The following is a 26591-nucleotide window of genomic DNA, read 5'->3' as shown; positions in this document are numbered from 1 at the left end:
ACGAATAGAGAATAAAGTTACTTTAGCGGCAGAAAGAGTGAAGACAGTGTTACTTTAGATAATTACCGAATTTCAGATATTGTATTTAAAAATGACCATCCAAGCAGTTCTTCTTCTTCTTCTGGCTCTACGGTCCTCGAAGGACCTTGGCCTCCTCTAACACCTTTCCCCACTCCTCTCTCACCAAGGCAATTGTCCTCCATGTCCTCACTCCCAGACTCCTAACATCTTCCTCTACATCATCCAGCCACCTAATCCTCGGCCATCCAAGCAGTAAGGTTTTGCAAATATTATTATTTTATGTAAACTGAATAATGATAAGATTCTTATTCAGTCGTCCTATTAAATTTACAACTAAATTATTATATAAAATTAAAAGAATTTCAACGTAACTTAGACGTACGAGGGTCATTTGAAAAGTCCGTGCAAAGTATCGAGGTTATGTTTAGTTAGTAGCATCTCTTGGAAGAACACACACCAAGTTTCAGCCAGATCGGTCTATTTCTTTGTGTTTGGCATTCGTTTGAATCGAGGAAGTCGAGTGATTTTCAAAAAATGGACGAAAAAGAATTTCGTGTGTTGATTAAACACTACTTTATGAAAGGCAAAACGCCTCAGGAGACTAAAGAGAAGCTTGATAAACATTATAATGACTCTGCACCTTCGATTAGAACAGTTTATAAGTGGTTTCAAAATTTTCGGAGTGGCCATACGGGCACAAGTGACGCTGAACGTTCTGGACGCCCTGTTCGAGGTTACTATTCCAGAAATCATTGATAAAATCCATGATATGGTGATGGATGACAGAAGAGTGAAGGTGCGTGAGATTGCTAGTGCTGTGGGCATCTCGAATGAACGGGTACATAATATTTTGCATCAACATTTGTATATGACAAAGCTATCCGCAAGATGGGTGCCGCGATTGCTCACGCTTGACCAAAAACGAAATCGTGTGAAGTGTTGCAAGGACGGTTTGCAGCTGTTCCAGAAGAATGCGCAGGACTTTAAGCGTCGTTTCGTCACTGTGGATGAAACATGGATACATCACTACACTCCTGAGACCAAAGAACAATCTAAACAATGGGTTACCAAGAAGGAATCTGCGCCAAAAAAGGCGAAGACCGTTCCTTCGGCCGGAAAGATTATGGCGACTGTCTTTTGGGATTCGCAAGGAATAATCCTCATCGACTATCTGGAAAAGGGTAAAACTATTACAGGTGCATATTATTCATCGTTATTGGCTCCGTTTGAAAACCGAGCTGCAAGAAAAACGCCCACGATTGGCCCACAAAAAAGTCCCTTTTCCATCACGACGACGCACCAGCTCACACCTCAGTAGTTGTGGTCGCAAAATTATTGGAAATAGGATTCCAACTCGTTTCACATCCCCCTATTCTCCAGACTTGGCTCCCTCGGACTACTATTTATTCCCCAATATGAAGAAATGGCTGGCGGGAAAAAAGATTTTATTCAAACGAGGAGGTGATTGCAGAAACGAATGGCTATTTTTCAGACTTGGACAAATCCTATTATTCGGAAGGGATCAACAAACTAGAGCAGCGATGGACGAAGTGTATAAGCCTAAAAGGAGACTATGTTGAAAAATCAAAAAAGGTTTACCCCAAAAAATTGAGTAGTTTTTATTTTTGCACGGACTTTACAAACGACCCTCGTAAACATAGAATTTAGTTAAAAAATTTATCCCGATCAGAGAGTAAGTAGATAACTCCACCTATTCATGTTCCCAACCTTATCATATTTATACGCCAATAAGATTATTGTGGTTGCAGAAAATAAAGATAGAAGAAAAATTTAATAATTATCTTGACTCACTTTGCTATTATTATATAATATAATAACGATTTTTTCTTTTAAATTTAAAGCTTGGAATGAAAGATTTAAACAAATTTTAAAGAAGTGGCAAGCGTTGCCAAAAGATAAGAAAGCTCCATACATTCATCAAGCACGTGAAAATCGTACCAATAATGTACGGTTGAAGAAAGTACCACAGGTATGTAAGAAAATTAATTAAATAATTTTATAATTAATAATAAAAGATGACAATTATTCCATTTTATTTAATTAATTTTTTTATTTTATTTTCAATCAGCCAGTGTACAATTTAAAAACAAAAAAAAATGCCAAAAAAATTTCTATTTTATTCTAAAAATTTACAAATAATTATTATTATTATAAAACACTTCATTTTTCGAAGTTATCAATTTTGAAAAAAAAAATTGAAATAATGAAATACTCATATATTATCTTGAAAATTTTGTATTACTAACAACATTAATTGTTTTTATTGTCTCGTAAACAGTAGTTAATTATTTTTTTTTGTACTAATCAAAATAAGTAGAAGTACTTTTAGTTTTTATTTGGTTTATTTATTAATTTTTTGACAGAACATAAACTAATAAATTACTTAAAGTGGCACTGGCACTCCCTTACGTATTTTTTTGTTTATATTAATAACATCTGTTGAAATGCTAACCTTTTACATAAAAATAAATTTAAATCTTTGATTTTTATTTATTTTTGAATTAATTATTATTATTTTGTGCACAATCTAATCGATGAAGCATGTTATTTAAAAAAAAAAATAAAATAAAATAACAAAACAAAATCAAAATATTTTCACCTTTTGTCGAAAGTTTTATAATGCTTTGTATGGCGTTATTTTATTTTTAATTTATATCTTTAAAATAAGATTTGACCCTAAAGGATTTTTTTTTTTTTTTCATTACTACTCAGCAAATGCTATAAATTCATTTTGTTAAAAACCAAATTCGAGTATAAAAATTTTATTTATTTTCTTCAACTGGTGTACTTGCATGTCTGAGGATATTTTTTTTGTTTTTTTGGAAACAAAAATGCGCTTTAAATAAAAGCAAATTACTCCCTTTTATTTATTTTTTTTTTAATTTTATATTCAGTCTAATTCTTTTATCAGTATTTCCTTCAAAAAAAAAAAATTTCTCTAATAAATAGGGAGAAAGACAATTGAAAATTGATATTTACGCGTTTTATTTTCTCTTCTTCTTTTTCTTTATTGTATTTTTTTTTGTTTTTTTACTTTCTCTTACTGTAGGATGAGAAAAAGTATTGAAAAAAGTTTTGTGGGCGCGTGAATCAGAAAAAAAGATGTGATTTTTTAAAAAGTGCTATTCTATATTTTATTTTTATAATGTGATATAACTTGAACGTCTAAACGTTGACGACTGAGCCTAGTGTTGAGCTCGTGTCCCTCCAATCACAATCATTTCCTTGAAAGAACCCTTTCTCAGAAGAATTGGTTACACGTTACCCTGAGCTTCACATTTCCTAAAGCATTCCCTTGGAAAGTATGCTTCTTCTAAATTCATTAAACTTGATATCCGGGGAAGGGTTTAAAGGTTTTGGGCTTACTGAGTCTGAATCTTAAGCTCAAATATGATACACCACTTTGGTACTGTTATCTGGTAGTTCCTGCTCTCCAATACAAAATATCGGACTAAAATCAGTAAACTTGAAGCGCTATTCTTATGCGATTTTTTTTTTTTTTCTACAGTTTTTCGGGATTTTATCGAAAATGCACGCAACTATTTCCTTTAAATTTTGTATGTAAGTTACTGATAATAGTTTAGGTAACAGTATTATTTTGAACATTTTTTTTCCCCCAGGCAAATTGATAATTAGAGGCGGTGATAATTAAGAACTCATAATTCTTAGGGTAGTGGGAACCACAATCTTCTAAAGTACCACTTCAAATTACGATATTACGATTAAGGAGCTATAAAATATCCATTTAAAGTATTGAGAAAATACAAAATGTTGGAATAAAATTGGTAAACCGAAAATGCTCTTTTAGAGGGTATAGATTTCTTTTTAAATGCACCACAGAATTTGAGTTATACTAATTTTATCCTATAGTTAAATATCCTTATTCTGGTCATAAATATTTTTGAGCAAGTTTGAGAGAATCTCTTACCAGTTTTACTTTGATAAATCAGGACAAGGGGTGTATCCTGAATCCTCCCTAGGTATTGCAGCCAAAAGAGGATTATTTAATAGGAGAAAGGACTCATTATTTTTTTTTTTCCAAGTCTCGTGGCCATGTTCTACCTCTGATAAGGCTAGCAAGGTGTGCCTTTTTTTTGACTTAGTCAACAGAGGCTAGTTTCTCGTTTGTTAGCCCACTTGATGGATGCCCAATTCTCCCTACGTTGGTTTAAAATTTAAATAGCAAACATCTCCCAGACTACAAACCTAATTCTAAAAAGTAGTACCATGCGTGATACCGCAATAAATACGAAAGCTTTGAAACTTTTCAGCATAGAGAGAGAGATAATGTGGTGTTAAAACTCTGTCATAAATCCTATAATGTAAATACACCTACCCTATTTCGATATTTTTATATGATGTATGTTGTAAAAATTTTGAGAAAATTTGTAAATTATTAGAGTTTATTAAATACAGTAAGAGAAAGTTGGGCTAGTATTGGGGATAACCAGGTATTTTTTTTAAGATTCCTGCTTACAGTGTCGTCATACAAAGCATTTATTATTTTTTTTAAATGAACGGCACGCTTTATTTATTTATTTATTTATTTTCAATACCTATTTATTTCTTTATTGTGGTGTAAATGTGTCTCTCATAGGAATATAAACCTACCTCTTTATTATAAAGGTTAAAGTACAACTTATTTATTTATTAATATACTGATCCCTTTCTATCTATTTATTTCTTTTAAAGTACTGATAACGCTATCACAGTTCTATGCACACAGTTTATGATTGTTTTCTATTGGAACTATTTTTTTAAATTTTTACTTAAAAAAAAGAAAGAAAAAGAAATTACAAAAAAAATTATGTTTGCCATTAAAAAAAAAGACATAACAAATGAGTATGGGTGTATAATATAAACAGATTGGGAAGGAGAATGGCGATGAAGAAGCAACAAGTGGCAAGCAAGCAACAAGTGGTGGGAAGAAGTTTGAGGTGTGTCCCCCCTCAAAAATACCTACAACCGTCGATAGGAATGCCTCCTCACCATCTCCTCCTATTCCTCCTGCTACATCATCAACCCCTCAAAGTCCTGAACAACAGAAATTAGTGTCAACCGCTTCGAATACATCACCACCACCACAAGCACCACCACCTCAATCACAATCACATCCGCAATTACAATTACCCGTAACTACACAACAGCAGCAACAACAACAGGAAACATTCCCAGCAACAATTTCCTCGCATCCATCAACCATACAATACATCCCATTGAATACACCCGGTATACGCGCAACATTTCATATAATACCCACATCAATAGTGCCGTCCACTAGCAGTAATTTAGCTACAGTAACCACAACGGAAACACAACAACAACAACAACAACAACAACAGCAACAACAACAACAACAACAACAACAATCACAACAGCAACAAGTGCCAGCACAACGTACAATACAATATCAATACGAAAGAAGTACTATACATTATCCGCCGACAAATGTTGTCATCCAATCAGTACCACCTTTGATCATGACTTCTACCACATCACTACAGACTGCAGAACCAAAAAATCTATTACAATTAATACCAACTAAAACTTCCACTGTTACCACAGTAATTACACAACCTTCGATACGTTCACAAGTACAGTTTATACAAACTGTTAAAACTGTTCAAAACAATAGCAGTAATTGTACTGGTAACAATACGAATAATTGTAATAATGCTATAACAAATAGTAATATTAATAATAGTAGTAATAATTTAAATACAACCGAAACAGACTGTAATAATAGAACTACAAATACAATATGTTCCCCATTGTCTGATCAGCACATCCGTGTATTAACTCCTTCAGAAATCATGCGCACTCTCCCTTCTTTAGGGCAAGAAACCTACGACACTCCACCTTCCACGGTGAGCCCTTATGCACGATTGTATACTCTCATAATCAGTTTTTAATTTTTCTCCTTTATTTAATTTTTGATTTTTTTTTTTATTCATGTTTTCTTTGATTTTTTGTTTTTATTATGTCGTTTTTTTGGGTAAATCCAGTATGAGTGCTGTTCCTATCGGTTTTTTCGTGTTGGGAAAGATGAAACTGCTTCCGGAAACTATCAATTACAATTTATTTATTTTTAATAAAACGATAAACATATAAGGAAAAATTAGTTTCAATCTATAAAGATGAAAACATATTCGAGATACCATATTAATGATCACTTTTGGTTATAGCACAGTTTCAAAAATAAAGCAACTTTTTTAATTTTAAAAAGTCACAAATAGTACAGTAATCAGTTGAGAAACATGATAGATAAAAATCGAAAAAAAACGGTGAGGAATTGAAAAATCATGACGGAATAATCGACATTTCCCCAGTACTACAAATCTGTAACCATATTTACAGCTAAAGATTGCTTTTTTTTTGTGCCTGAATTCGTGTAAAAGTTCCGCATAAGTTGTATTGGCTCGTCTTAATATGTTAAAAGTTATAAACGAGGATTTGCCCTACATTATAAAGCTATGCGGTTAGCGTACTGGTTCTCCCACGCGGAGGTCCCGGGTTCGTATCCAGCTGCTGACCCTTAGATTTTCTCTTCCTAGGAGCTTCTTACAGTTCACTTGTCCCAGTGATGAACAGTGTTGTCTGTAACGAGGAGAACACTGTCCGGAGGCCGGCAGTACACTGAAAAAAAGCTCCGGGCGCCAATAACCTTAGATGTTGACGCGCCTTAAATCATTTTAAAAAAAAATTATAAAGAAAATTTGAGAATTTTATCTTTTATAGAAAAAGAGAAAAAAATTGTCAAAGTTGGGTGTTTTTCAACGTAACACTATTTTCGTGCAGTTTTTGACGATCAACCCTTATTAAAACTGTCCTACCGGGACAATTTTAATTACCCTTTAAAAAATGTTGAATATAATATATGCTTGGTGCAAGAAGTGCCAATGTCAGATTTTGGTAAAAATGAGTAAAAAAATCTGTTGTTTTGATATAATAACGATCAGAAATTTTTCTTGCAAGGAGTGGCCAAAGTCAAATTTTAAAGTAGTAACTGAGTTACTAAAACACTATTGCCAATGTCAAAATTTAGCATCAATATTTCCCTCTCTCCAGGTAAACCAAAGCGTAAGTACACTCGTTTACATTGGCACTTCTTGCACCAAGACACCATTATATTCGGATATTTTTAGTTTTTTCTTGTTTTTTTGACGTGAATTCGTCTTTAAATTTGAATCATATGGTGGCAATCCAAAAAACCTAATGATAACAAAATCGGGGGATACAGTTTGGCATTATAGTTTCGAATCTATCGTCTACATCCAAAATTAAATTAGACCACTGGATAGCCAAAGGATCAAAGAATTCATTACTATAATCGAGGACTGTGACGCATATCGCGCGAAGTGAAGGGGGAAGCGCCGCCATTTTGAGATCATTTTGCTGAGTATCGAGATTTGTAATTAATATAACTTTTGACTCGGAGAAGCTACGATGTTCGTTAAAGTTTTAATCGTCAGCTGTCGTCACAATCTATCGATTGCATATAAAACATTAGTATAAAATAGTGACAGTGAATATAATAAGGTGTTAGAATAAAAAAATATTATCAAAAATATATAATGTCGGCCTATACGCGTCGAAAAGCCAAAACGAAATACAGAGATCGGTATACGGTTGGAAAGGGGCTTCTAAAGAACAATCGAATGGTAATAATAAAACACCGTATGACCGAGTCAAGCTGTGCCGGGAACGTAAAAGAATGAATGCGGCCGAGCATGTGGATGATGAAATCGCTTCTACATCGACAACGGACTGTAATAGGCATAGATTGTGTTCGATCGTCGTTTTGTTTCCTCGATTTCATCCTAAATACATGAATAAAAATATTTTATACAAAAAAAATATAACCCGTTACGTAAACGTATTCACGTACAACACCCGGCCGTGTCCATAACGCAGCCCAGCCACACATTAATTTTTTAAAAAAAAAAAGAAAAAAAAGGTGTGATTTTAAAAGAAAATCTTGCTTGGGAAATTCGACTACTATTTTGGGATAGGATTTAGTGATAGCTTTTCCTGGATAGCCCAAGCTGGAGAGCTTGTGGTCCAGAATAGTTGGGAACAGATATTTTATTTTCTGTTTTAACTTTTTGATATTTTAAATTTTTTTCTTTCGGGAGGGGGACTCATACTTGGATTATTACCAAATTTCTTTTATTGTTTCTGTTTTATAAATATTTATTTGTAAAAGTTTTTTTTTTTTATTTATATATATGAAAAATTTGTCTGCGAGTGTTAATTTTATTTTATAAAAAGTTGGTAGTTAAAGAATTTTTGTTTCATTTTCATTCTTTTATCAGTTACTTTTTTTAGTTAGTTTACAACTTGTAGTAGATGTTTTGTTGTCCGTTATATATCTGTATAAATGATTTTTGTTTTGTTTAAATATATGAGATTATTAAGGTCCTTTTTTTTACGATTATTTATTTTTTTTAGATAGGTGTTTTAAATTTTTATTCTGTTAAGCAAATTTTGATCGAAACTTTTATAAGAAATATATAATATATAAACGAATAAAAAGTTATGCCTATAATCGTCCATAGATTTTATGTTTTTTAAATAAATTTTGTTTAATATTCTTGCTTGGCTGAAGTGCATAAAACAAGATGTATGGCTTATGCTTAACGATTTTTTTAATTTTTAATTTAATAATTTTTTTTTAAATTAAGGGGGGGATAAGACACATTTCAAGTTACCATTTATTTATTTTAACTTTATCTAACTTTTAACCTTTTTTTTTTTTTTTTTTTGCTAATAAAACACTTGTTTTAGATTTCAGGGAAAGCTGTTCACACATACATACACAAAAAAGAATTAATTTTGAACAGAAATGAAATTGATGAAAATTCACCAAAAAGTGTTTTATTTATTTTTGGTTTTTAAAAAAAGGAAAAATTCTTAAAAGAACAGATTTTTCCTCTATATTTATTTGTCTAGGCTAGGCCACTGTTGCTTTTGCATGCAGACTTTTACATTAATTTGCAGAAAACTACTATTTTTTTTTTTTTAAATTATCTTACCTTATTGATTATAAGAGTTTTATTATTTATTATTTTTTAAAGGAAGATTATATTCCAATTAACAGTTTTTAGAAGAAATGTAATAAATAAAAAAAATAAAATAAAAATACTTTTGTAATTTCTTGTATAATATGATATTCACTCGTGAATGTCTTAGATTAGATTAGAAATTGGGACACGTCCTGATCATTGTAAAAAGAGGCTTAAATGCTTGGACCGCTGGAAGTTCTGGTCTCTCTCTTCTAAATTCAAGGTCCAGATATCACCATTCTTGGTATTTTTCTCACAAGCTATCCATAACAACTCAAGAAGCACTAATGGGTTGGACTTGTAAACAAGTGCTAGTACTAAGTACATCTAGTAAAAAAAAAATTCAAATAGAGATTAATGTTCCGCGAAAAATCTGCCCTTCTGGGTCCACAGGATAAACCCAATCCCCCCCCCCATCCCCCCGTATAGCCCAAATTTAGGCAGCACACATCTCAGACTCTGCTTTACCACCTTGTGGATAGATACTACCAAAGCCATGCAAGGAGTAGTAACTACAGCTGGCCGTGTGAAATTATTTGCTTGAAATTAATTACAAAATTAAAGTTACATGATTTGTTACAAAAAAAGAGGATTTCCATTATTTGCTCTTATCCCTCATCCTCCCCCCTCCCAAAAAAAAGGTCCTGTTCCAGGACCAGCCTGCGGCTTTGTCTGCAATCATTAATTATCCCGAAAATTCCTTGAGAAATCTTGAGAGGTTACTCAGTAGTCGTCTAAAACCTAGTTATCCTCCTTTGGCAGGAAATATTTCATACCTCCCTCTTAAATTTTTTTTTTATATTTAAGTTAGGCATTACTTTTAGGCTAGAGGCAACTTAATATGCCTCATCAATCATCTTATCAGCCAATTTTTAACTTTTTTTTGGCAGCATAATTGCTCGTAACTGCGTGGAAAGTCCACCACTTAATCCAATTTGCTCGAATTATCGTTATCTACTTGACCGTAAAACCCGAGAACCCACATGAACTTCTTGTTACTTCTCTTGTGAGAAAGATGATTTATCATTCTAATCTGGGATTGTGCCGCTGCAAGATTTTATTAGGACAAACCTCGAATGTTGCTGAAGAAGAGTTCAGAACCCTAAAATCTTTCGTACCTAAGTAGACAAAAAAAAAGTATTCCAGGTGAATTGTTCTAGAAGTTAAGATTGCGGCCACGGATGGATATGAGTGATTCCTAAAGGAAATCTTGTGATGACCAAAAATTTAATTGTAAAATATGTTTTAATTATGCACTGAAGTAATAAATTTTTAAAATATTTTCACTCCAAAAAATATTTTTTAAAAAATACGTACCATTCATATTGCTTGTAACTTGTAAAATGCACTTGTATTTCTTTTTCCTTGAAACTAGGCCTTGCTGGGTAATTTAACACTCTTAGCGAGAATAATTTTTATTTCCTAAAAGTTTCAGAGCCTATGATTCGGTCTGTATAAAACCTTGCTCGTTAAATACATTACCTCATTTTAAAATGACAAATTACACGAATTGAACTTCTATTTGGTTATTTTTCTTTTATGAAGTTTAAAGTATTTTACAATGTAATTTGAAATTGAAAGATAATATAACTGTTTTTTTTTGAACATGTTAGTAACTGCTGATTTGTATAGAGAATGTTACACACAAACTTAAAAAGAATATTAGAACATAAAATAATGTCGTATATCGGATTAACTATAAAGAATAAAAATAGTTTCATAACCTTTGCCCACTGTTAATCGTAACAAGCTTTATAACCTTCTGGATTTATCGACACCATGGTTTGTCATGGTAGACAAAATCTTCCCATTACTAAAATTTTGAGAAAGTGATAAGATTCTTCATTGGAGGAATGTCCGATATTGTGGTCTCATTAATTCTTATTAGTTTTGAGTTTGAGTGTTATATATCGTGTGTATAATACTAAGTGGGGAACATAAGCAAATTATTCATTAAATTACAAAAGTTATTTCCTTTATTGGTGGTATATTTCTTCATATGTTGCCCACATGAGTATTTTTTTTTTTCCTTTAATTTCATCTGATTATTCTAAAAACCGTTCGGGTTTTATTTAAGGTTTGTTTTCTTTATTATGACATATAATTATATTTTTTTAGTATACTATATTTTGAAGAGAATCGTGTTTTTCGTTTGTTTTTGTTGTTTTATTTGGAAAGTTTTGATTTTGTAAATAATCATTATTAACTATATAACTCTTCGTTAGGTTTTTCTTTTGCATAAAATGAAAATTTAATAATTATTTTGGTTTCCTTTTAGAAGAAAGTATATTTTCATGAGTTCTATTTGAGTTTATTTAATTATTGAATGTTAGGACTGCATTAATGGTGAAAGATTGTTTTACTCTATTCATATTTACAAAAAAAAAATGTCTGGATTTTTGTTTTATCAAATGCATGACAAGGAGGTGTTTTTTATTCATTTATTAAAACACTTTTTAAATCTGTTTAAATATGTGCAATTTTTTTTTTTAGTTCTTGTTTCATCAAGATGACCATTTTTTTTAAAAAAAAGATTTTTTATTTATAAAATACTTAAATATTGACACATTTGATGCTAAAATAGGCTCACTTATGTTTTAAAATGCCCAGAAAATATACATACATATGTTTGTAAGACTTTTATTCCATTTCATTAGTTCAGTAGCTTAAACTAATCTGCTGTCTATACGATATCCTCAATCGTTCTTCTTTGTTATGAAGTTAACATTAAGCTTTGAAATGGAACGGCCTGTAAAATTTGAAATTTACAGATTGGAAATTTTTTTACTTAGATTAGTTGAGGTTAGAATGGCAGATTCTCTTCCTCTCAAAGTGCAATGAAAAGAGACTTACACTACTCCTACAAATGTGTTAATTTTAGGTGATTTTATGTTTAATGATTATGAACTTGAATATTTTTTTTTAAATTTTTCTTTCAAGGCGAGTTATCTTTAGTCTGTGATGTTAGCGGATTGTGTTAGGGTTTAAGAAAAGTCTTAGTAGTTTTTGACTGTTACACTTAAATTATTAATATATGAAAGTCGTACAGTCCCTATTTATGGTAGAGTAAGACACTTCAACCAGCAAACAGGAATTCTAATGCTTGTTCGTGGATTAGCTTTTAAAGCCTCTCTTAAAACAGTTGGTCTAGAGCAGGAGTTCTCAACCTTCTTTAAAAAATTCGTAAATAATTCGCTAATTTTATAACCTTTCAAGTAAGCTCCTATTAAAATCAATATTGTGACCAAATTGCAAGATCAATGATAGCATTTATTTATACAGTTAAATAGTTCATTAAATTTTGGATAAACTCTTATAATTGATTCTTTTGGGCCCATTCTTGGCGTCATACCCTATTTAATTTTGCCCACTTATTAAGGAGTGAACGAAACCTTGTTTTTTTTTTCTTGCAGACCAGTCTGAACAGTCTTTTTGTGCTTTTTCAAGAATCCAGATCTTGATGAAAAGTCATTAATATTGTAAAAATTATAGTTTTCTATTTTGTGATAGCTTGAAACTTGTGTTCTACGGAAAGATGTTGTTGGATATGCTGGAATATATGCAAATCAAATTTTTTTTGATCAAATTGCAATTTCTCCGGGCTAGCAGAGTTTCACATGTTTAGTAATTGTTTGCTAATGTTTCTATATATTCTTGATGGTTGTTCATGATGCGTTTTCAAATCGTTTCAACGTATATAATTGTTTTCCATTTATGGAAAATGAGTTCTCAAGGCCAGAACTCAATCCTGCCTTTCATACAATGAAACCCTATTGCATTTTATTGTTATTATTTTTTCAATGTATTTTTAACTTCCTTTTTCGAATTATTAGTATTTTTATTTATTTAGTAATTTATTTTTCAAAAACAAGGAACCAGATAAAGCACAAACGATTAAGGCTACGCGAGAGGCGGAACAAGAAAGACAATGGAAACAGATGCAAGCTCTTCGTCAACATCAACAAATTCTTACCACTCAGTCAACAAATCAAGGTAATTTTCACTCTAAATATTGCACTTTCTCTTGCTAGGAAAGAAGAGTACATTTGATTTTTCGTTCATAATGAAATTAAAATCCAATTTTTTATCTAATTTTTTTCCAGCGACAAGATTGCAAAGGCAGGTGAGCGCAGATGGTACTACAACTTTAGTTCAATATACAACGGACACGTCCACCGGTCAAACACATTTGACACAACAGTTACAAGTAGCCACTCCTGCTCAAGAGGCCAACGCCAACCTGGTCAGTGGCCTTACCTCGCCACGTAGCAACAACAGTAGCCAGTTTACAACGCCGGCCAGTGGTGGTGCTATCAAGATTGCCCCCCGCGGTGTAAGTCCGAGCAGTACAGGATTAATTCCGCGGGGGGTAGTTAGTATGAGACCTCCTGCAGCGCCGTCACCATCGCCATTCTCGCCGCCTCCAAGGCAGCCAATGCCAGATGAAATGAACAGACAGTTAAGAGATCTATTGCAGCGCCAACAGGTGAAACGTGAGTATAGTCTTTAAATATTTGTTGTTTTTTTTTTAAGTCTGAGATCTCTTTATTATTTAAATAAATATATTTTTTAATTTTGGCATAGAAGAACCGAACAGTGAAGGAAACAATCTGATGCCTACAAATATTAGCACGCCAATCCAAACAGTTTCTGCCATTAGACAGCCATTAGCTCAACCAAGAGCGCAAACTGTGCAGGCACATAGTTTACATGTAAGTAACTTATTTTCAATAACATAGTATTAATTATAAATATTATTAATAATTTGCATCTGTAAAACCCAAAATGGCAATTAATATGTACCACTGTATTAAGCAAATTTGAAGTTTTGCGACATGAAAACATATCTAGACCTTCAAATTTATCACTCAGTCACGAGTAGTACTTAGAGTTTGACAGGACAACAGTCCAGAAGAGTTCTACTCTTAGATGAGTTCCTTTCCTACCTTCAGACATTAGCGACATTGTGATCCCTTTCGTGACTTTCTGGAGACAACCCTGGAGGCAATTCAGGACTCGTCTGAGAAAACGATTCTTATCTTATTATTCTGTCTAAATGGTAAATTCATCTTACTGATCGGTGATGAATGAAAAGTTTAGGATCACTTAGAGGTCTCTGAATTCTAACAACATTTTTAACTTTCTTCACACGGTCCATGCTTATCGTCAAGAAATAGGGATGATGTTGGAATGACTAAATTTTAAAATGGGTTCCATGCATCTCCTGCCAGATCTTTGCTATTCACCTACAACTTGGCACTATTCTCAGTAAACTGAGTCAAGCCTCTGCCAATGTAAAAACCTTCCTTCTTTCTTTTGACCCTATTGTTAGAAAAAAGTTTTACATCCTCTTAAGTAGTAGTCAAGAATATTTATAATATTCTTAATTATAAATTAATTATTAATTATTAATATATTTATAATATTAATATATTGGAATTTTTATTTATACATTAGTTCCTTGCTCTTTGTTATTCTTTTAGTGAAAAAATTGTGTTTATCTATCATTCTACAGGGAGTTGACGCTAGGTTTCGGCAGCTTTTACAGCAGCAAAGAGCTTTTGCTGGAACACAGATTAGAATTGCAGCTCCTAGACAGCAGCTTGAACAGTTTACTGTCGCACAGAGACAACAATTTCAAACTCGTAAGTTTATTTATTTATTTTTATCAGCTTTTAAAGTATTGAGAAATAACTTTTTGTGTAGATCTGTGATATCTTTTTTTTTTTTTTTTAATCAACACAAATTACTGTTGCAACAGATGCTGCTCCTGCTGGAACTGGAGTACGTACTGCTACTCCAAATACCAGTGATCAGAGATTACAACCACAGCCTGTTGAATCGAGGATGACAGGTATGTTGGTTATAGTATACATGGGGGCAAAAGATGAACCTTACTAAGTTTTTTTTTTTTTTTGTTGGGCACTTATCACCTAATAAGTCCCGGTCCAATTTTAAGGTCGACTGTAACAATGCTACTTGCAACAATGTTTTATTTTCTGATTTAATTAATCACTTATTGATAACCACTACGTATTCTTAGTATTTTACATTTTTTGTCTGTAAGTATCTTACAGGAAAAAATATCTAGTGAAATGTGTTCCGCTATTCTACAAATATTAGAACCACAATGTTATTTCCAGATATTTCGTTATTGAAATAAATTTTGTTTATTTAAAAGCTGTATTTTTGTTGAAAAAATATGTTTAATTCATTTTAACGATGTAGGTGCCCGAGAAGGGGAAGAAATACCTGAAAGTGTAACTGCTGAACTTGAAAAACTTGAACAAGAAGGTGGGATATCTGAAGCTGAAGAAGATTCAGCAATGTTTGGCGATATTGTGGAAGATGATGATGAATTATTAGGTTAGTAGTGGGAGGAAAAGAAAATACTTGAGAACAAAAATGAAATAAATTTCACCGTTTGTAAAAATATCTTTTTTTTTCTTCTTTTTTTTTAAGCTGAAATGGGTCCTGACTTCAATATCTTGGAATATGCAGATCCAGAATTAGACAAAGTTACTGGTGGTGAAAAGACGAATATCTTTGATGATTTAGAAGATGAAGATGAAAAGAAAAAGCACTCGACTGCTAACATGTGGGTGTCATTTTTTCGTGATTACTTTTTTATTAAAATTCATGTAGAAATTATTTAGTTTGTTATTAATATATGTATGTATTAATTTTTTTTTTTTTCCTTAGACATGTAAATAAGAAACCTCCACCAACGAATGTACAAACTGAAAATAAACCTGAAGCTAAAGAAGCAGTTAATTTGGTGCAAACAAAGTTGGGTAATATTACAGAGCAAAGGGTGATGCCTGTGATGCCACAGAATATTCCAACAACCTCTACCAATATTATTATTTCACATCTACCACAACAGGTAAATTTTATTAATTAAATACATATTATTAAATCAATTATGATATTTTATTTTCTGCTATTCTGCGTTGTACTTACGATTAACACTAAACCTACCACGACCGGTCATTTGACCGGCTGAATATTTTCATTTTATTTACTTATTATTTAATATTTTATTTTATTTATTTATTTATTTATTTTTGTAACAGAATTCTCTCAAAAACTCAATTTGATAATGCATTTATCGGATTATTGTTTGCATGTGGTGCATACGAGGGGGTACCCAAAAAAAACCGGAATTATTTTTTAAAAGCTATTTATTTACAAATTTTTTACAGAACAACCTTATCCCCTTCAAAATACTCTCCATTACAACTAATACATTTGTCCCACCGGTGCTTCCACTGTTCGAAACATTTTTTGTAGTCATCTTTAGAAATGGCTGACAGCTCCTTCTTCGTTTTTTTCTTGACCTCTTCAATGTTGTCAAATCGGTGACCTTTCATGCCCTTTTTCATGCGTGGAAATAAGAAAAAGTCGCACGGAGCCAGGTCAGGCGAGTAAGGTACGTGGGGCAGCGGAACCATGCCATTTTTAGCCAAAAACTGTGTAACAGAGATGGCTGTGTGTGCAGGTGCATTGTCGTGGTGAAAGAACCAGTCTCCTGTTTGCCACAAATCGGGTCTTTTTTGGCGAACACTATTGCGCAATCTTTTCAAAACTTCCAAATACAAGGTTTGATTGACGGTCTGACCTGGGGGGACAAACTCTGAATGGACTACGCCTTTGGCATCAAAAAAGCAAATCAGCATTGTTTTGATGTTTGACTTGACTTGACGACATTTTTTTGGTCGGGGTGAAGATGACGTCTTCCATTGGCTCGACTGTTGCTTTGTTTCTGGGTCATAACCATAGCACCATGACTCATCACCAGTAATGACCTTTGACAGAAAGTCTGGATCAGTTTCAAGCTGTTGTTTCAAAGCACGACATGTTTCAACTCGATGATCTTTTTGATTGTCAGTCAGAACTCGAGGAACAAACTTGGCAGCAACCCTTTTCATCCCCAAATCTTCCGTTAAAATTCGCTGAACCGAGCTCCAAGATAACCCACTACTCTCTGACAGTTGATCAATTGTCTGTCGACGGTCTGTGAACACCAGCTCTCGAATTTTTTCAACATTTTCGTCGATTCGGGCAGTTGATGGACGTCCAGAACGAGGTTTGTCATCAATCGACATTTTTAAACCGAGTAAACCACTCGTATACTTGAGTTTTTCCCATAGCGTCATCCTTGTAAGCTGTTTTCAACATTAAAACACTTTCAGCAGCATTTTTGCCGAGTAGAAAACAAAATTTCAGAGCTGCACGTTGTTCACTTAAACTTGCCATCATAAAAAACGAAAAAAGAACAAAACAGCGCTGGTAAAAACAATCACTGCAGATGAACAGAACAAGCCAGGCAGACAACACAGGCAGGACTGAACTGGCAAGGAATTGCGCTATACACGTCTAGCGGCAGAAATGCGTACTACATAAGCTCCATGCGCGGCAACGCAATTCCGGTTATTTTTGGGTACCCCCTCGTATGAGGCGAAAAATACGATATTGCCCTTTTCACTGGAACAAAAATAGGGACGAGCATTCTTCTCAAACAGTGTGAGCAGAAATGTATAGACGGAAATATTCGAGGTTTATTCGAGTGGATCAAAGAAATAATCGTTTACAAACCGATAAATTTGCTTTGATTTCTAAATTTTGGAACAAATTCGTAGAGAACAGTCAAAACTGTTCTAACCAAGAGCATATATCTCTTCCAAGGACATTTGTTCCCAACAAAGTCAAGATGCAGATTTACTCAGTACTTGCAAATAAACCGGACAAATTTGGTATCAAATTTGGCTAGCGTTCGATGCAATAAAAGGCTTTCCATTTTTGGGAAAACGTGAAAGCAGAGAACCTATAGTTCCGCTTGGGGAGTTTGTCGCCCTGAAATTAGCAGAAATGTATACAGCTCGTGGAAGAAATATAACCGTGGAAAATCTCGGAGATGGACTCAACAAATGGTTTTCAATATCCTAGAGACTTAGCCCCGGGATAAATGCATGGATTTTGTATCAAAAACTACCGGAAGTGAAATTTCAAGGCAAAACTTTATATTACCATTGCAAAAGCATGGCAAATACTAGTACACGAACAAATGGTCGGAAAATAGTCAAATAAGATACTGCAAAGGCAATAAGACTAAAAAATGCTGTCTAAAATGTAAAAAGTAAGTGTGAGGGAATTTTGCAATTGAGAAGCCTGTAATTATAAAAAATGATGCAAAACAGAGTAAAATCTACGAGATTTATTTTTAAACAAAAGAAACTATGCTTTTTCATAGTTAAATAATTATTATCATCATTCTAAAATAAGAAATTCAAGTAATTGTCATTTGACCGGTCACGGTAGGAATAGTTATGCATAAATGTCGGTAGGTTTAGTGTTAATGAAGTTTTAAGAAGATCAAAATTCGTCAGCTATTAGTGGAATTTTACATTTTTTAATTTTGCGTGAAAAGGTTCACAAAAAATTATCTTATCCTCACGTATTATTCCAACCAACATAGACCAGTCAGTTAGACAGTCAAAGACAATAAAATAACATTTTAATTGCCAACAGTCTTAAAGAGACTTTAATACCTCAAAGAGAAGTAGAGAAGAAAGTTGAACAAAATCTTTTTGTTATGTCATCTTTAAATTCAAGGGTTTGATCCCTTTTTCTTTTGTTAGCGTCAATTGAAGTGTTGTGTCTTAAATTTCCACTCGTCATTCTGGGATAGATAACTTTTATAATTAGGAATAGGATGGATTCCGGGCGTTTGAACTCGGAATTTCTACCGAACCTTGGGCATTTCACGTTCTGATTTTTCAACCTCATTGTAATTATACTGTACCGGCGACGGAAGTGAAGTAACAGTTCCTGCAGAGGTCTAAATTTCCTGCGTGTACACCAGTCTGAAAACACACACACACAAAAATTAATATTGACCCTAGTATTGACAGTAGGCATGATCACAATAGGTAATAGGTCACATTAAGAGAGAATCGTTCTGTTCGGTGTCTGGATTAAGCGAACCTAGAGGCAAAAACCTCTCAACATCAACGAGAACATTAATACCAAAATTGTGTTGTATCTATAGGTTCCAGATACCGTAAATCAGGCAATAGTTCAAACCAAAGTTGTTAACAAGAACTACACTACGCCTTTTGTGACTCCTAGTACGCCATTGCCCCGTATGCAGATTTTACAAGGTAATATATTTTTTTTTTTTTTGGAAGTTTATCAATAATTACTTCAGATACCACCCCCATTATCAATAATAGTTTTCAAAATTTAAATACAAATTTGGAATTTTGATTTGCTACATCATCTTACAGGAACGGCCGTTTCTGCAGCAAGAGCCGCTACCCAGTTGTCGGCTGTAGCTGCCCAGGGTCAAAGTTTCATCCAGATTCCGGCTCCGCCTCCACCATATCCAGGTCCACCGCCACCTTATCCTGGACAACTACAAGCTGCAGGGGTAAGTACCATTTTTTCCTCCGCCCCCTTTAAAGTAATCTTTCTGTATTATTTGTTTTTATGAGTAAATGTGCGTTTGTAAAACTTGGGTCTGTACAGCTTATTTCATATGGTTATAGGACGGAAAAAATCATTTGTAAAAAAAGTGTATTGAAAAACGTGTCTTAAGAAAAACCCTGATTTCATGATCTAGAAAAAAAAAGCATTCGGTCATTTCTTCCGCGTTGTATTAAAAGTTTACATCCTTCAACTTCTAGTTTTATTTGGGGGTTTCATTTACCATTTTTATTTAAATGAATCGTCTTGATTTAAGTTATTATTTCAATAAATATATGTGTATATTTATTCTTTGTGTGTTGGGTGGGATAAGCATGTCGTGTTTTTTCTTAATATTGTTATAATCCAATTTTTGCATTTTGTCCTTTATTGTAAGAATTGTAGAATTTCCTTTTAATGTTACCTTGCATGGATGTAGTTTTGATTTCCGGTAAATTAATTTTAGAAAAATATTGTATACCACTAGTTAGAATAGTATTTTTTAAATAAGATTTTGTTTTGAAAAGCTATAATCGTAAAAGAAAATGATAAAGTTCATTTATTATCATTTTACTATTCAAGACGGTTACCTTAAGGCAGTACAGCTCAAATTCTGAGTCGCGACAACTCCAAAAGTCGGAAAAAATTTAAAGTTTATTTTATCAATAAGATTTTTTGAACAAAAATTTTTGTAAGTTTTTCTAATTACTTACATAACTTTTATATAAGAATTCGGTATCGGTTTTCTTACGTTACTTCTTAAAATTCAGAAATAAATATGCGAGAAAAATATAAATTAACGAACTAATGAAACATTATGTGTTCGTTTTAATATTTATATCTACTACTATACTTTCATTGCTTCCATTTGCTTTTACTTATCTGGGCTTTTACTTATATGGGACTAGAATTATAATATTTTACTAAATCAAAATTTGTTTAAAGAACTTTTAATCTTATCTTTGTTTTTATCTGATATTTATCCAGTTTTTCTTTACAATAAAAAAAAAAAGGCCGATGAGTTTTCGCGATTTTCTTTGTTTCTGTTTTAAGAAAGTGGGGTGGCGTCGTGAAAAGTTTGCGCATCACTGCCCTAAGGCATAGGTACCTCGTCCAATGTTCATTTTCAGCATCCACACTAGTTACTCGTTAAAGCTATCTCGTTACAGTACTTTTTCACCAAGAGCTAGGTGTATAAACTTTTTCTGCTGAATCATCCTAAAGAATGGACATTTCCACAAAGACTCTGTACACAACTCTTCAATTCTCATGTGTTGCAGCTATGGCTGCCAAATTTACCTTCATGTTAAAGAAGTGCCTATGACTGATGCAAGTCTCTCTTAAATAGCACCATAATGTTCTGAAGTCTTTCCTTGCCATCGACTGCCAGAGAAGCATGTAGCACGCGGAGTCTGGGCGAACAAAAGGGTTGTGAAGTGCCCCACCTTCGCTAACTCATCAACCATTTTTACATATGTCCTGAAATGCATGCAGGAAAAGCTTACTGCTTTGATGAACACTCAGTTTTTTTTTTTCCAGGGCTTTTAAAGCATCCATTTTTTTAAGCGAGAAAATTCTTACTGCACTAACCTGTTGTTCTCTCTAGTTGAGAACCTCTGTTTGAAGAACAAACGTCAGGCCCCGCCTCCTCCTAGATGTAGACTAACCTTCACAACTTTAGCCAGCATGCACACCGTTACCAATCAATTTCTGATTGTATCTGTTAATTACTCAAATTTCGGTTCATCTAACCACGCAAATCAGCTGATAATCCTTAAGTAATCTGTAACTAACTAAGCAGCTCTACAGCCCAAAGTGGGCCTTGGTTTCCCCCAAACAATGCTCCCACCAGTCCTCTCTACACATGGCCTTTCTTTTCCAGTTCTTCAAATTCAGCATTTTAAGGTCCCTTTCAACATCCTGGAGCCACCTTAAGTAATCAATCACTAACAGTTTTTAGGGTGTTCGTAGAGTAATGTTTCCTTGTAACAGACATTTAAGTGTTTGCAGATCTTCTGTGAGAGCGGCGTCCTTCATGTTATTTCACTTAGATACTTGGCTAATCTAAATAGATCTTTCGACACAAGTTTTCAAATTTTTAATGGAATTATATTAAATTTCAAATCGAGGGGAACAAAATAAAATGATTTCTATCTTTTCTTTGCCGAATTTCGTCTTTAAATGTAAAAATTTCATACAAAAGTCTCCGATTCCTTTTCTAATACAGTTCTTCTTGGTATTCCATGTTATTTATAATTTAAAGCTTTATTTATTACCAACAAAATTTATTTATTTATTTTTAAATGTATTTTTTTTTTTGTAATTACAGTATTTTTTTTTTATTTACAGTATTTTTTTTTTGTAATTACAGTATTTTTTTTTTATTTACAGTATTTTTTTTTTGTAATTACAGTATTTTTTTTTTATTTACAGTATTTTTTTTTTGTAATTACAGTATTTTTTTTTGTACTTGGTTTTTTTGTGTAAGTGTTTTTGTTGCATATTGGTTTGTGGTAATGCATGACTAACTAGGGTAATGTGTTAGATACGTGTGGGAGCTCCCAAAGTTCCGAGGCCTTCCCTAGTTCCAACTGCTGCGGCATCTTCCCTTCCTCAAAGGAGGTCCCTTCTCTTGCAGGTGAGCCCTTTTTTTCAAAACTCAAGTAAAAAAAAAAAAGAAAAAAGAAGTGACTAACATAACTATTTTTGTTTTTTCTTATATGATGTTTTGCTAATAAAAAAATAATATCAATAAATTAAATAAAAAAAAAAAAAAGCATTTATCTATTTTAAATTATTTTGAAGAGTTTAGTGATAAAGTTATTTTTGTATTTATTTTTATTTTTTTAACAATATGTGGCTCACTTTGGCACGCCTCTAAAATTACATCTTAGATTGTAAGGGACACTTTATTTATTTATTATTTTAATTTTGGCACTTATATATAAATAAAACAGCTTTTAAACGAAAGTTAAAATTTATTATATATAATACAAAAACAAAAATTGCACAACCCTGAAGAAATTAATAACAGGCTCGAAACTTTCACATTTTATATTTATATTAACCTAATGGTTAATGATATCAACTAGCATTAATTAAAAAGTAAGTTTAAGTTGCAAAGATAATTCGTGTAAACTAAGAAATTAGGTTTTAGAAAGCAGATCCTGGATTGAGGAAGGCATCTAATAAATGCCTAGATGTTCTTGGGGGAAGTTATTGATTAAAGATCTGAGAATTGGCAAACAACTTAAAAAGAAAGAATTTGCTCCACAGGAATATTACTGCATTAAACAGGTATAGGAAATGCTGTAGCATTTCGTTCAGGTCTACTCTGGTCCATTATTGTCGACAAGATCTCGAAGTCCTAATTTTATCTATTATTAATCCAACAAGGGCCATCCTCCAACAAAAACGTTGTTCGAGTTCAGGTTACTTGGAATTGATTACAATCTTGGTTGAAGTTTTGCCTTGAGCAGCAGCTCGTTCTCATGGGTTAAACTGAATCGTATTTTTTTGGGGGGGATACAAGAATGGGCGGGAATAATTTGAAAGATTTGTGTAAGGAATAGTTATCTGTTTTTTTTTTTTTTCGTTTTTTATACACATTAATGATGACAAACAAATTTTGAATTCGTGTGGACTATGAATAACAATTATAATAAATAAATTCATTTGATTCGCTTATAAATGCGGTGAAAAGATAATGGTTTGAAAAGTTCAATTCTTCGGATAATGCCCGACACTGGGATATGATAGGTAGGCGACGTTTGGGACGATTCTCTCAATAAACACATAACTTAGGGAAGCTGCATCTTCTCATTTAGGAAGGCAGGAATGAGAACTATTCCAGGAAAATCAACTCACGCGAAGTATCCCGCGTTCATTTAGAGCAATAATCATGGGTACGTAACATATGATTAAACATATGAACCGTTTATTTTGAAAGTGGCCTAACTCCATTTATCTTCAAATCGAGATATTTAAGGGTTTGCGTTTCGATGAATTTAAAAATAAACGTATAGGATACTAATGAGTCATACTGCTTAAGTGTATCTAAAGGTGTTAAACGTATAGTTCCTATTAAAATAGTGGCAATTATTAAGTGAATAATATGCGTTTTCTTATCAAGAATGGAGTTAGGCCACTTTCAAAATTAACATCCAGATTCATTATAAAATTTGAAGGTGCCTAAGTCCATTCAACATAATTTAAAATGCTTCAAATTGAAAAAAACCATACTTAATTTATTTTACATATCTTTAAAACTATTTCTCCTTCACTATCTGAACTAAATGGTCTTGTTCTGTTCTTCCCCATGGGTGAAATAATTTCTAAAATTTAATATTAAATTTTAAGTTTTATATTAATTAAACGCACCGGTTATTCAACTAACGCAATTGTCCAAAAACTGAGGTTAACTTGTTAAATACTAATTAATTAAAATTACTGCCTTCAGACATTATCAATAATATATTATTATCTTGAATTAAGTATAAATGGAGTTAGGCCACTTTCAAACTACACGGTTCAATTATTGAACTAACTCTAACAACTTATGTGTCCAAGAATTTATCGTATTTGCTCGGAATATGAGCAACCTGAAATGCTTTACTGATAAATAACAGGAAGTTGTACCTGTAACCATGGCAACCGTAAAAAATTGAAGAATGGAGTTAGGCCACTTTCAAAATAAACGGCTCATTTAATTGTTGTTATTTCCGTCCCAATTTAAATAATTTACGAACTTCTTGAAAGTTTCAAGCCTGTTATTTTTACTCCTGAGAAATTATTGTTCTTTTTTATTTTTTTTAAAGAAGTTAATATATAGTATATTTTAAAACAGCACCAACTATCGATCCTAAGATTCCAAAGTTTTGGTCAAACAAAAATGTGTTTTTAGTTAAATAGTTCCAATTGAATTGTAAATAAATAATTTCCTGTATTCAATTTTTGTTGTAATCTATATTTGCTTTCATGTTTTAGCATGGTATTTTTTATTTATTATTCGTTGAGTAGAAATTAATTGAGTTGGTTTTGAACTCGAATTGAGTGGCTTGTAGTGGGGGACAACGTCTCATATAACAGCAATAAATCGGTGCAAAAAAAATCCGGTAGATTTCTATTTTTTAATTAATTTTTGAAAATCCAAACGGAAATATCTTTCTCGCATTTGTTTTTTGAACAGCATTTAACAAATGGTACCCATCTCGAACAAAGTATTCACAAAAATAATTCATTGATGTAAAAATGTTTTCTACTCTTTCTTCTGACAGGCCGACAATGTCACCTATTTTAACACCCCTTACAATCAATCGCCTAATGTGCCGAACTCTGTACTTTTTCCATGTTTACAATTTGTAATCGCAGTTTCTCATGTGAAACATCTAGAGAAGTAAGACTAAGATTAAATTCACCAGTACATCTCTTTACAGTTATAAAATGAAGTAAGAAAGTCTTTATAAGCTCCCCAACTTTGATTGAATTTCTGTTGGCCATTAACTGTACATCACGAAAAATGTTATTTCTTATAAATAAGCTGGAATTATATTCCAGCTTCATTTCAACGGAGTACAAACATTTCCATGTCTTCTTTAAAAGCCATAAAGCGAAAATGATATAATTAATGATTGACGTTCTTTTTGTGATATCCAACACATCAAAAACATAGTTTTTTTATAACACACCATCTGTGTGATGAAGAAATTTGACTTTTAACCTGTTACTAGTCCCATTACGTGGATTTATTACGTCACTTCACTTCCCCAACAACCTTTTCGTAAAGTACGAAAATTATGGAAAACTTATCTTCTGTGATTTTTAGTTTAATTACAGAAATTGTGTTGCCCAAATCCCCACTACATTCATATTAATATTATACATTCTCAACCTCAAATCTTTTATTATGGAAAAGCAAATGGAAAAACTTTTCATGGTCCGCACTGCTCATTTCGCGACCAATCAATCCGCCAACCGCGTCACGACGATCGTGCAAAATCACTGCCTACGCCTGGGGCTTCTAGGTCGAAGTAGATTTTCTAGAACCACTACCGTAGCTGTTTTCTGTAAAGATCAGCTGGATTTTTTTGCTTGTTTTGCACTGCTAAATGAAGATTCACATTTAATACAGTAATTTAAGTAATATAATCGACAGGAAAAAACATGAACTAATAATAACTGCCAAAATGAAATACACTTATATATTTTCTGATTGAAGTTATCTACCCAGTAGATTCAATTTCTTACAGACAATGATTAAATTAACCTTTTTCTTTAACAGATTTTTATCTATTATCATTTTTGAGCTGAGTAATTTTGTTTTGTTTTTTTTTGGTTTATTAGCCTAATTTGGTTTTTCTTTAATTCCTAATATTGTGTATAAGTAATTTTAAGATTGACGCGTGTAGAAAGTTTAGACAGAAATTTTATAGTTTAATTATTTTGTAAAAGGAGTTATTAATCGATATTTGTAATCGAATCGATCTATTCGAAGGAGCAGCCGCTACTATTAGAAGATCTATTAGAAGAAGAGAAACGTGAACAAGAACAGCAATCTGTCACACCTGGATCTAGTTCCGGAGCATCATTAATGAGCGATGCGGATTTTGAAATGTTACGTGCCGATGTGCTGGGTACGAACAATCAAGTATCAAGTCCACCGAGCACAATTCAAAGTATGTATATTGTATTAATATATTCAATTTCATTGCAGAGAATCTTTAAATCAAAACAATTAGTAAAAGTGTTGAATTTACAATAAAGACAACAAAATTTCATCTAACTATATCATAATAAGTTTTTTGTGTTTGTTTTAAAAAAAAAAAGCTGTGCCGATATTAAACATCCCGATCCAGCCGGCACCACCACCTCCACCCGATAACATAATCACCGAGCAGGACAGACAGCTGCAGATTCAATACGAACAATGGTTGCACAGTAATAATGCTGCGGTCACCCAGCAGCTCAAGTATTATGAAACGGAAGTTCAGAAATTGAGGAAAATTCGTAAGGTATGTT

At 32.7% G+C, this 26591-nt stretch overlaps 1 protein-coding gene and 1 long non-coding RNA gene across 12 annotated transcripts in view; one reads left to right on the top strand and one right to left on the bottom strand.

Moving 5' to 3' along the window:
* The window catches only part of LOC141452717 (uncharacterized), a 90440-nt gene that overhangs the window by 37169 nt on the left and 26680 nt on the right, over positions 1–26591 (top strand). For 5 of the 10 annotated variants that reach the window (XM_074125099.1, XM_074125103.1, XM_074125102.1 and 2 more), the window contains 15 exons: positions 1884–2011; positions 4908–5909; positions 12980–13100; positions 13211–13600; positions 13692–13819; positions 14623–14752; positions 14869–14961; positions 15336–15473; positions 15570–15705; positions 15810–15993; positions 19159–19270; positions 19397–19539; positions 22120–22212; positions 26068–26248; positions 26400–26584. In XM_074125099.1, coding sequence (XP_073981200.1) covers positions 1884–2011; positions 4908–5909; positions 12980–13100; positions 13211–13600; positions 13692–13819; positions 14623–14752; positions 14869–14961; positions 15336–15473; positions 15570–15705; positions 15810–15993; positions 19159–19270; positions 19397–19539; positions 22120–22212; positions 26068–26248; positions 26400–26584 — 3164 coding nt within the window. The remainder of the gene's footprint in view (positions 1–1883; positions 2012–4907; positions 5910–12979; positions 13101–13210; positions 13601–13691; positions 13820–14622; positions 14753–14868; positions 14962–15335; positions 15474–15569; positions 15706–15809; positions 15994–19158; positions 19271–19396; positions 19540–22119; positions 22213–26067; positions 26249–26399; positions 26585–26591) is intronic. The other 5 variants (XM_074125108.1, XM_074125105.1, XM_074125107.1 and 2 more) reach the window with 3 other exon arrangements.
* LOC141452721 (uncharacterized) lies at positions 9174–11452 on the bottom strand. 2 transcript variants are annotated; one of them, XR_012457556.1, is made up of 3 exons: positions 10832–11130; positions 10425–10529; positions 9174–9434 (listed from the first exon to the last, which is right to left on the bottom strand). It is a non-coding gene; the product is annotated as an uncharacterized lncRNA (long non-coding RNA). The 2 variants fall into 2 exon arrangements; XR_012457555.1 differs by having other exon boundaries at positions 10425–11452.

The sequence above is a fragment of the Rhodnius prolixus genome, unplaced genomic scaffold, assembly GCF_049639745.1.
Source record: "Rhodnius prolixus isolate KJV_2025 unplaced genomic scaffold, Rpr scaffold_3, whole genome shotgun sequence".
NCBI classification, from domain to species: Eukaryota; Metazoa; Arthropoda; class Insecta; order Hemiptera; family Reduviidae; genus Rhodnius; species Rhodnius prolixus.
Note: the sequence above shows the minus strand (reverse complement) of the source record. Positions and strands in the feature narration are given on the sequence as shown.